The sequence below is a fragment of the Phoenix dactylifera genome, chromosome 17 (assembly GCF_051530095.1).
Source record: "Phoenix dactylifera cultivar Ajwa chromosome 17, Ajwa_hap1_PhDact_Kaust_v1.1, whole genome shotgun sequence".
NCBI lineage: Eukaryota > Viridiplantae > Streptophyta > Magnoliopsida > Arecales > Arecaceae > Phoenix > Phoenix dactylifera.
In genome coordinates this window covers 14669391-14681801 of record NC_143206.1, presented here as the reverse complement: position 1 = coordinate 14681801, position 12411 = coordinate 14669391, and the positions used below count along the sequence as shown (strand labels likewise).

The 12411-nt window shown below is 36.8% G+C and overlaps 1 protein-coding gene across 1 annotated transcript; it reads right to left on the bottom strand.

The window, feature by feature from the left end:
• Window positions 1-418: 418 nt before the first annotated feature.
• LOC103720655 (ATP-citrate synthase beta chain protein 1) lies at window positions 419-11944 on the bottom strand. Its single transcript, XM_008810477.6, has 17 exons — window positions 11506-11944; window positions 8464-8588; window positions 8251-8353; window positions 7535-7600; window positions 7314-7437; window positions 6900-7034; window positions 5416-5476; window positions 5256-5332; window positions 4458-4613; window positions 4204-4332; window positions 3933-4065; window positions 3717-3844; window positions 3423-3528; window positions 3216-3292; window positions 3038-3108; window positions 1289-1573; window positions 419-797 (listed from the first exon to the last, which is right to left on the bottom strand). Exons 2-17 carry the CDS (start codon window positions 8561-8563, stop codon window positions 722-724), a joined length of 1827 nt encoding a protein of 608 aa, XP_008808699.2. The 5' UTR covers window positions 8564-8588; window positions 11506-11944; the 3' UTR covers window positions 419-721.
• Window positions 11945-12411: the final 467 nt, after the last annotated feature.

Sequence of the window (12411 nt, the reverse complement as noted above, 5' to 3'; positions counted from 1 at the left end):
CCTCAGATTACACAGGAGTTCTACTGTTTAACTATGGGCAATCAAAGTCAGGACACCGTACGGCAGGTCAGATTCTTCAACGGCTGGTCTTGCTTTAAATGTTGGAACTCAATTCCACAAACAAGAAACCATGCAACACAACCCAGTCAGCAGCTGACAATTTCCAAATCACAAGGATTCGGGACAGGCTCGCACCTTCTCTTATTTAACTCCCAGCCTTGCAATACAAATAGGCCGAAGATGAAGAGTTATAGCAAACAGATTTAACAGATAAATGCAACTGTGTAATCTACTTGATTCTGACTTGATCTTGCAAGATATAGAAGCAAAAGCTGAAAAAAATTGGCGCACTCTTCCAATAATTAATGCATTTAGTCATGTCAAAATTTGATGAACTTAAAGATACTGACTCATGAGATGCGTCCAATTATCTCTTCAGCCCTTTATTGCTCTAACAGTTCAGGAAACTCAATCTGCTACACCAATGCATCCAGGTTCAACCACTAATCTCAATATGTTTGCAACTAACTTAGAAATATATGTGGAACATGTGATACGGATCACATGTAAGATAAACCATGTAGACGAGGGGTGATGGACGCTTTGATTTACCAGTCCTTGAAATTCCAACAGGCAGTTTACCAGTCCAGGGCCTCTACAAGAATGACAAACATGCTGGGAAAACCAAAAATTAACAACTACAACACTGTATCCAGAATGATCATTTTGTATATAGAACATCTTCCCATGGATGACGGTAGAGAGGCTGTTTTAATCTCTTCTGGTCGAAAGTATGCCTGTAGGTTCCAAAAGAAAAGAAAAAAAAACTTAGGCAAGGATTTAAACAAACTTTGTAGATAATCACAAAAACACAAACCAACAAAACACACTGTTGCTTGACTAAGAACTATCAGATGATGAGCATCACTGAATAACAGAAACAAACTATAATTTAAGCATGCAGACCAGCAGTGATAGTGGATTTCCCTTCATTGAAACCCATTCTACTTTTATCATTCTGTTCAACATCTAACATCAAAGTTTTGATGCAGAAGTTCGTTTCCTTACTTTGGACAAGAAAGAAAAAAAGAACTATATTCTTGTTTCGCCTTCTTTATCATGAATTCCATGTGTGATGAACAAAAAACCAAATAGAAATTTAATGCAAATTGAAGAAACAATGGATATGCAGAAGCAGGATGATTGATGCTTTAATTTTAAATGAAACAGAATAGCTATAACTTAATAAATGAATGTATATGTTTTGATAACTGAAGATCCAACTCACCCGATCAAACCAATTGAACGTGCAAGTACGAAAAGTCCATTCAAATATCCAATCTCAACTATCTCATCAATCTCTTGTTTGCTGAACATTCCACTGCCAGCAAGAAGATCCAAGAAGAGGGATCCAATTGCACCATCGACATTCAGAACCAAGTTATTGGCCTTTGAGAGGGTGTACGTTTCAACTTTAACAGCATACTCCATGTACTTCACGGAAGGGAAATGAGTGTGAGCATATTGTTGCAGAAGTTCCACTCTCTTGTCCCTGTTGTCTCTACTCTTGATCCTAGCAGTATAAAGCAGAATGAGTTAACCACTAGTACAATAAGGAAAGTATCAGATTTCTAAGAACAGGACAAAGAAAGTATTTTTCAAGTTTTAATAGGATGGAGCACACATAAACATCAGTTTTCTTCATATACAACCCACAAACCCACACAGGTGCAACATGATCAAAGCATACAAAGGTATCTTTCTGTATATCTAATATACTGATGTACATAAACACGAGCGCAAACACAGGTGTACAGATTCAAAAGCATATACCAATAACTATGCTACCGAATTTCTAATATTTGCAGTACTTTCATAAGGTTCTGTCCATGAAAAAGTATTGCTTTAGTCACACAGCGCACACAAGGAGAGAGTCAGAAATTCTTCCTCAGCATATTACTTGTCTCTTGTGAATTTTTCAGTGTGTTTTTCTGGTATTTCCTTTGAATTAACTCTAAAATACATTTTTTTCTTTGATTGCTTATTTCAAAATTTTAGCCTACTTTAACAGAAAATCTTCGAACCAAATAAAATGATGAAAAAGTGCTGCCTGAGGCTGAATGAGGGTGTGCCCTCAAACCAACTTTTCAATCCTATAGCACAAAATAAAGACTCAAATAGGCATTCAATTTTCAATCCTACAGGAAATGCCATTGTCTGACTAAGCACACCTGTATGCAATAAGAGCAAAGATGGCTAAAAGCTATTCAGGACTTTAATCACGCTAGTTGGAGATGCAAAAGTGACACACAAGGTTCGCCATCTCGGTACCGAACTCCATACCGATACCACATTAACATTGTTGTACGGTATAAGGTCTTTTCGGCATACCAAATGTTGGTATGCCTTCTGTACCATGTACCGATACTGAATTGGTACGGTACAATACGTCTCGTACTGCTTGATTCAGGCCGGTGCAACGAACCATGGTGACACATATTACTTGCTAAGACAGAGACAGATGAAACATTTTACTTAATTTTACCTATCATTTTAGAATTAGATAAACATAATTGCTTTGTACAATTAAGCTGATGGCTTAACAAATTCCAACAAATTTTCTTTTTTTCTGTAAGGAAGAATAAAAAAACAGCTTAATGGATAACCATTTGCCCCCAATGGGGAATTGCTTTTCATCTCAAATCTAGGTGATTCGATTTGCACCAGGAATGGCCATTTATGATACTATGCAATTTGTGCCACCCGATGTGCCCAAAGTTCCTTTCTGATACGATGAAATAAGGAAAAAAATCTTTGGAAAAATCTTAGCATATCTGTGAATCTTATAATTATAAGCATAAACTTAGGAAAAAATCTTAGCATATCTGTGAATGCATACATCTAACAATGATATTGGAGAATGGGAAATGGAAATCGCTTGACAAGCATATGATATACGCACACCAATAAGACAGGCAGCACAGTAACAACTACAAGTGCAGACATCATATCATATACAGTAGCAAATCATGTATACCTGTGCCCTATACCCGGTACACGAATGCCCTTCTTTTTCATACCTTCAACAAACTCGTAAGGAGTGAGACCCTGGAAAGAAATGTACGACAGACATATTTTAGCATGCTTGTAATTAGCAATAATGAGCTCATGCAGCTACTAGCTAGTGCTGATGCTAATTATATTAGCTAAGTTACCCTGTCATATGCATCCTTGAAGTATCGTGCAGCATCATCAATTGCACCACCAAATCGAGGACCAATTGTCAGCAACCCTGTTTCAGAAACTCATTCACTTTACAATTTTCATATCTACTTGTCTACTTCTTAGGCATTGTTATTCAAGAACTGGAGGAAAAGAATAAAAGTTACAGCTTTAAGATTCCATTAACTTGTAGAAATTACCTGAGACCAGGCTAGAGACTAAATCCTTTCCAGCTCTTGCTGTTACTATAGTGTTATGAGCACCAGAGACGCAAGGACCATGATCGGCACACAACATGATGCAAATCTGACATTTACAGCAAGTGCTACTGAGCTAGAAACATGAAAACTATAGAACAGAAAAGAGCAAAATCCTTTTGATATTTGTTATAAATTGAGCTAACGAACAGATATAACTGTGCCGAGGCAAAACACAACAGCAGAAAATTATTGATGGCTGCAAAAAGATAGCAGGGGAACCCCAATTTTGCCAACCTCAATGAATTGTGTGCAATATCGGGGAAGACTACGCTTGAACCACAAAAGAGAGAGAACATCTCCCACACCATAACCCTGCTCAACAATGGTAGACATGGGCACACCAGCATAACATGGCTCTTCACCTGGTGATGGACATACAGACACGTGAACATTGATGAACAGAAGATAACTCAGTGCATAGAAGAAGGAAAGCAAAGCTCCCAATCAAACCTCTGTCATCAGAGATAGTTGAGATAATATGTGTTGGCGCGCGGACCTTTCCACTTTTAATTGCATTGTTAAGGTCCTCGGGTATTTGAGGAGGTTTAACGTCAGATACAGGGGTTATCTTCCCTTCTTCAACCTAACATAGAAATAGTCATTAAGCGTTGACGTCAGATGAATTGTTCTTCGTAAAGGAAAAAATCATATCACTGTGTATCAGATATGCTTGTCCAAGAAAAAGAGATGACATTTATCTGCAACCTAGATGCAAACATACTAGTTTCTCAAATGTTTCTTTGACTGCACCCTCTAGGGCTTCATATGAAGTGGGAACAATTGCTCCAGCTTCCCTTAGTGCCTGATTTTTTGCCTGTGCTGATTCTAATTCACCACCACTTTTAGCACCCTGTTCTAGTAATACAGCAGAAGATTAGAAATGGGCATCTAAATAATGTCAACAATCATGATCATGACAACAATTATAACAGCTAGTAAAAGATACTAGAAGCAAAATGCTCAATTATAACTCACAGCATGACCAAACTGCACTTCTGATTTGAAGAGCCGTGCACAGGTTCCGCTAACCCAAGCAACAACTGGTTTATGAACCCTTCCTTCTTTTAGGGCCTCAACGAGGGAGTACTCATCTCGCCCACCCAGTTCCCCCAGCACAACCATCATTTTGACCTAATATCCAGCAGCAATGTTTTCAGGAAAAAACAAGCTGTCAGCAGAAAAAGAAACTTAAATTTGAATTATTCAGCTTCCATACAGTATATTGTAATGGCTGACTGCCCCTTTTTCTGTACAAATAATACTTGATATTGTTCTTTAAAGTTGAACCTACATTCAGCAATCTTCTTTTCTCAACACATGGAGAATCAAAGATCTAGCGTATCTAAGCAAGAAAGCAACTTACTTGACTCTCTAGTCTTAAACAAATATAAATGCAGTTAGTTCTCACATTCAGGCTGCAAAGCATGAGTACGAACTTCTGTTTCAGTTTTCCTTTTCCAGAGGTGGTGAGGAGCCATGCAAGCGCTTGGGAGTTCTCATTTAATGTTAGAAAAGAAAGGAAATGCGGGCACTGGAAATTATGACCAGTTAATGATTCATAAATTTGAGCCACTGATCATTGACAAAATTGTTATTTGAGTTCAAGCATACTTGGAGGTGGTGGTTAACAAACTGGGCTGATAGCATGACATCACTGGTATGAATACGATTATCAAAGAGCGGATGGTAATTTTCCTTCAGAATGGAAAGAAACAGCTAAAGCTCCACAAATGAACTCCCCAAACAACTAAGTTCACATGAACAATGAATCACCTGAGGGATGTTGTTGAACCGCAGGACATGATCAGAAAGAGTTGAACCTGGAAAAACATCTCCTCCAATTGCAATGCCTGGAAAGTTTAACAGGCTTCCAGAGTTTAAACCAACTCCTCAGCAAACAAGGAACATTAACCCTGTTCACAATATACTGTACCTTCATAAATTCCATCAGTCACACGTGCAATTGTGTTGTAAAGCTCATTGGACATGCCTCCCTGTGATCACAAAATCAAGTCCTTAGAAACTAGACCTGAACAGCATGTGCATTACCATAAAAGCAACAACTATATCTTGTTTCTCATAATTATTTTTTTTTTAATGGCAAAAATAATCAGATCAACAAACAATAGTTCGGACCTGTAGATATTCGTCCTCAAAACAAATCATAAGCAGGAGTATTGGTGATATAAGAACTTGGATGTTTTCCAAGTTATTGTAACTATTGTAAATCTAAGAACAATGGACAGCATCCACACATGTAGTTTAGATGAGCATCAAATAAAGAAATTTTTTGTGTTAACCACCATAGCTCACCTTAGTTTTGACTCATTCAGAATACAACAACATTATTACATATTTATGATTATTCCCATTATGTAGGACGCAAACTATGAAACCCAACCATTGCGGCACAAACTCTTAACAAGCTTGTAAATGAGATGAGCAATTTAGCACGCTGTTGCACTTTGCTCTTTCTTGCATGGATCAATAGACAGCTGTCTTTACGAGTGATACCACAGCAACTCAAGGCACTAGCAAAGGCAAGAATATGTCAAATTAATAGCAATGAAGTTTTTGATTGTGCATTACATGTGAATGCATGCATGAGCATGTGTCGATTGCAAATAGATGTTGATGTTATAATATGAAGAGTCATTGGACGTCACACAGAGAACAAAATTAGAATATGGGGATTTTGCAGTTTATATTGAATATTTTTCTCAATGAGCTCACTAAATTTTAACATGTAATATCACACAAGCATAAGCACGTACACATGCATGCACATTGCGCGCGCACCACATACAATTACATATTCAACTATGTAATTATTTTATCTTCTCAGTGAAAATTGTGTTTGAATGCATACATGTGTTAATGGGAACTTCCCATAAAGAACACAAAAATGGTTGATGCTTTCACAATTTTTTTCTAGGTTCAACTTTATAAATCCTATCACCAGCACTTTCCAGTTGAAGAGTGTGTCTTTCCCGTCATGTATTATTTTCTTGCTCCTTTTCTCAATCTTTTGACTTAAATGATGAAAGTGACCCCTTCATGACTAGATGCCACCTTTTTTGTTGGACAAAAAACTATGCTCCCTTTCTTATAACAATTCTAACACAAATTCTGCATCCCCAGTATGATGCATATTTTCTAATGTAACTGACTGATTAGTTGCAGCAAAGGAAGTAACAGAGAGAGTGAATCAATAAATTTTCCATAGTCAAATATTCATGATTAACAGTGATCCATGATCCAGATACACGATACCATTTAAAACATATTTGACAGCTTCCTAAAGTGCAATTAGATTTTACATTTTTACGAAGTCCATTTAACATCATAACCAACAAGATAAAATACAGGATATGAAATAGAATTTGTGAGAGAATCTTGTCATCAGTGAGAACATACTGATTTAGATACAAATCCAACAGATCCAGGCCTGTAAAGCTTGCAGTGAATTATATTGTCAATTGTCCCAGCAGTGTCACCAATTTTAAAAGCTCCAGCTTGAATTCCTCCAACAGTGGCAGGACCAATAACAACCTGCAATTAATATTGGTAGAGACTCATAATCCAGTGCAGCCAGCAAAGAGTACAAAACTCTGACAAAGATCTGTGCAGTAGTTGCTCTTCAACTGATCCATATCATCTTCCATATATTGTTCTTTCAGTATTTAAGTACTATCAATTAGTGTGCTTTTTTTCATAACATAAGTTCTTACATGTAAATAAATGAGTTAATCATTTCCAAATCCATTTCCACTTATTTTCACCATTAAATCTCACAAATTTGTGCCAAGATCATTCCAGTTTTCCTTTTACCTTGTTATTAGCCCTTGCATAAGCGATCAACTGCTTTGTGTCTGATTCTGGAACACCTTCAGCTATAATAGCTACAACTTTGATTGTTGGTTGTTTCAAAGCAGACATGGAAGAGGCAGCTGCACTGCAGATTTTACAAACAGAATAGCCTAAAAATGGCACAGGAGAAAATGCAGAGTGCTAGTTTTGCAGAAGACAAAAGAACAAAAAAGATTACTAACCTTCTAAATGATGCAAAGTTGATGAAAACATCAGCTGTTGGATGAGCACCACAAGCTGCTTCAATGCTACAATAAAAAACGCAGAAAAGGCAGCATTATGCAAATATTTATTTAAAAACATAAGCTAACAATGTAATTAACCGAGCATCGGTACAGATCAAGTGGCAACTTCTCTCATAACAAAAATAATGAATATCCTAAATTTAAGATGTGTAACATATGCACACCTGTCTTGTTGGATATATTGGCAAACAAATTTTACAGCTAAAACACTTACAATTGAGTAATATGAACAGCCGTTATCCTACAGGTAGTCATAGTATCAGTTCAAGTGTGTTTGCATATATTGAATTGCTATCTTTCAAAGAAATTATTGCTCTGGATGGTGATGTGGCTGTGAGGCATGCTCCTGACATGGCACCTAGAGCAGGATCGAAGTGTTCATGCTAAGAACACCAGAGAAGAATGCATTTTAGTATAACAACTATGAACCATCCTAACTTGGTTATGCCAGACCTTGATCTGGATAGAAGCTTATGGTAAAGCTGCAAAGTCCATCATCAGGGTGGAGAATCACAAATTGGCATTTTGAGGTATCAGATCAATTCTCTCAGCCAAAAATTAAAACATCCAGCCTAGGGCTTGACTTCAAGGCCACTTACGTCAATAGATAATAAATTCAATCTAGGAAGATTTATGTAAAAAGTTGTACTCACCTTGAATGAACTGGAATGGCAATTTCCTCCTGACCAAAAAATAGTTTCTGAAACCCTTCAGAACCAGGATTAATAATTCCAGCAACAGATGGTGTCTCCCTCCCTACATAGAAAATGACAGCCAATTTTTAGTGTAATGAATCATATGCCCATCAATATAGTGATTATATCCTACATTTACTCCATATGAGTTAGAAGCAAAAATGTACGCACCACAAAGGAAGTCAAAATCAAGCATCCTTTGGATGGGAAGTTGCTTATAATTGTAGAATAATGCTTGGGTTTGTTGCGAGAAAAGTTGTCCTGTGGCCATGATGTGTAAAAACAATCAACACAACCTGCATAGAAATGTGATTAGTTTCCATTAATGGAAAATCTAAAGTTTGAGTTTATAGTGTAAGGTAACATTAGAAACAAGTAAAAGAATTTAGAGTGCAAAGCGGAAACTATAATCGAACTACAAAGAATTGACGTGAAAAGTATCCGCAAAAGTTTGTTCCTTTGCTTTGAAAGGTAGAAACAACATGAAGAAGTTGGAATGATGATAAATTAATGATAAGACAGTGAGCCTTAGCGCAACGGTAAGGTTGCTCCATTATGATCTGGATATCATGAATTTGAAACATGAAAATAGCCTCTCTGCACCCAGGCATAAGGTTGCACACATCTGACCCTTCCTAAATCCTACAGTGCTAGGAGCCTTGTATACTGGGCTGCCCTTTTCGACAAACTAATGAAAAGATTTGCCATCTCGATACCAAACCCCATACCAGTACCATTCTATTATAATGTCGGTACGCCGGTATGGTACGAAACAACAAGGTATACCGAGTATCGGTTAGTACAAGAAGGCGAGGTGTACCAAGTGTCGGTACGGTATGAGACAACATATTGATTTGGTATAAGTACAATACATCTGGTACGGTAGGGCACCGACCAGTATAACAAACCTTGCTAATGATAAATAACTTATCCGATCTTAGGAAATAAACTACTTTTGTAACTTTAATTCTTTTCTCCAATACCACAAGGTTAATGATACTAATAAATTGCAAGAATAATGATTTTTGTCTAGTATAGCTCTATTTAACAAAGCAAGGATGATGAGACAAGTGCATGTACACATGCAATTTTTTCTTTCTCAAAAACTATCCAGGAGGCATAGAAAGTTTTTACTGTTTCCAAGTGACTCCAAAATTTGGGAAGATGTTACAAATCGACACTGTTATCTAAACTAGCTCGATGTTAGGAAAGAACCTATTAATCAACAACTTTTGGTCACTGTCACACATATAGATAGACTTAGCAGTCAAGATTCAGCTACATCAATACTCCCTAAGATATTGACAAGCATCTCCTTTTGAAGAAGTTCTATTTAACTAACAAGATAGAACGAATATAACGTTAAAATACTATATTGGGCTTGACCTCAATGCCATTGCTACAAGTAATAAAGTCCAGAATTCAGAGACCATTAGTGAAATTATTAAAGTATCAGCCACGAGCAATTTCATCAACTTAATTCTAGATAATTTGACTCCATAATCCATCTGCCATCTTTCTTCCTCCGTTTCTTTCCAGATAGTTTGTTGCTCCCGTTGAGCTCCAGAACTAATCCAGCTTATTTCATGGATTTTGGTGTCTTAACATTTGAGCACAATATTACAAATAAGAAGTATTAGTGAAGGAGACACAGCAATTTTAATGGTACAAATAAAAGGTGTAAATAAAATGCAAAAATTGGTGAGAACAAAAGAAGACACTTGATTAGAACTGATGATCAAGAAATACATCAATGATATTTCTGCCATCTAGATCTATTATCCACAAGAATAGAACGAGAGGAATATAGTTACCAACAAGGTAGAAAGTTGTATGGATGCCCTTAGGGTGTTGTCAGATCACCACATGCTAATGCTTACGGGCAAAATTTTACAAGATAGTAGAAATGCCAGCAAATTCATGCAGGCCTAAGTGTTAGGCAACAAAAGCAGCCCAAGTTGAGTGGTAGCCCTGCCACCATTTTGCTTAAACAAATAACCAAATAAATATGGCCAAGAAAATTAGGAGGAGCAACAGGAAGAGAAGAATATTAAGGTAGATTCATAATATGTTAGAGAAGAATTTAGAAATTGCAACACATGAGAATAAAAATTCAAACTGATTTTGATGGTAAGAGCATGTGCTTTTAAGCTTTAAGGAGAAATTGATACAAAAATGGGCTTGGGTAAAATGTCAAAAAAGGGAACCTAACATAGATAGAAGTTGCGAAAATTAATTAGGAAAAAATGTTTATTATATTAAGTACATTACTTTTAGTTTAACAAAACAGAGATATGCATGCGGCCAACACCTAATGGATAGGTTAAAAACAGTTGGTATAATTAAGTAAAATAGAAAAATCAGCTCTTGATAGGAATAAGAAGCAAATGACTCGTTTTTTTTGACAAGTCTTGTCAACTGTGTACTGGAATAAAACTTTTCCTGATAGCAATAACGGCAGTCAGCATTCATACTGCCAAACCCAAATAGCAGGAACAAAGAATGTTGGTTATTTTTATTATAACACAAATAGAACAGGTTTCGCATGGAAGAAAATTCTTTGTTACAAAAAAACAACCAGTTAACAGATTTACAATACAATAGGGGCAGCGACAATCCACCTAGAAGGATCATTGACATTAACACTGGAAATGTGACAGGTGGATCTGTAACTTTTCATGATCACCCTAGTAATCCCATGAAATGTCTGCAATCGGAACACTAACGGTATGTACTCGAATCAATACAAACTTGCAACAACAACAAGTTATACTCAATTATCAAGCAGAATACAAATAGCTCGCTCAAGAGTCAAGACCTTACAGAACATTCAGCTACTGCGTGACGCTTTACTCACTAAAAAATTGATGTTTGCACCAAAAACAAAAATTGTTATAAGCCAGATCTACTAATTAAATCACCAAGAAAAAGGCCTTTTTTTTTTTTTTGAAGGAACAAGTTCTTAAATTTATATATAAAAGAAAAAGTTCGCAGTACCAGATCACAGAACCCACCAAGCACAGGAAAACGGGAGATCCTGCTGCAGAAAACCCCAACCCCCGCCAAAAAAAAAAAAAAGAAAAACCGAAGTATCAAACAAAGACATCCCATCAAATGCATACAATCCACAGAGCACACACAGATCGAAACCCCTCCATCCAACAAATTCCAGCAAGAAAAGCACGAAGCGAGCGTGGAGGAGAGGAGATATACCTTGGAAAAGGGATCAAGAACTCCCCCTTTCAGAACTGGATAGAACAGATCGAGAGAACCGGCAAGGGCGGGCTAGGGCTAGGGCTAGACACAAGGATCTCGGCAGGCAAAGAGCGGCGTCGGGCTTTATATAGGGAGGAAGCACTCCAACTACCCCGCCAAAGTGAGAGTGCGGGCGGGCGTGGGGAATAGCGAGGGTCACCCACTCAGATTGCTGTCGCACTCCGAGGAGGCGGCCGCGTGGCCAAATGGGACTCGGGTGGTTAGCTTACGACGGGTGACCGGATGTCAAACGGGAGAAGGGAACGGGAGGTTCGGTCTTGGTGGCGAGTTGGTAGGGGATTTCCGTGATGGAACTGGGGAAGATCGCCAACGTGAAAAGAAATAAAATTACGAAATTATTCTTCTTTTTGCCTAAACTTCCTAAAAGGATATCGGTAACCTAAACTTACTAAATGCATCATTTTATATCCGACTTCAACATAAAATTATTTTTTTATAAAAAAATAAAATAATACAGTCTATATTATAATTATAAAAAAAAAAGATGGTTCATGGTATTTTTTTTATTAAGAGATCTAATTCTAGAAGCTACATGGCATGAGAAAATTAATATAATTTTTATAAAAAAATAGTGCAAACTCATCAAATGCACTAATGATTCAATATTTAATACTTTATATACCATATTACACTGGCCCGAAAAATTTTTTATGTGCACAAAATGAGCGTCTTAGCTTTACTTTCCACTGCATTCTCCTATTTTCAAACTCTTTCTTTTTACAAAATAAATAGTTTAAATTATTACAATTATATCATATTGTTAGCGTAAGCGTGAGATACAAATCATTTTGTAAAATACATCCAGCTTATGTAGAATATTTTTTTTCAAATCTAAATATTTTT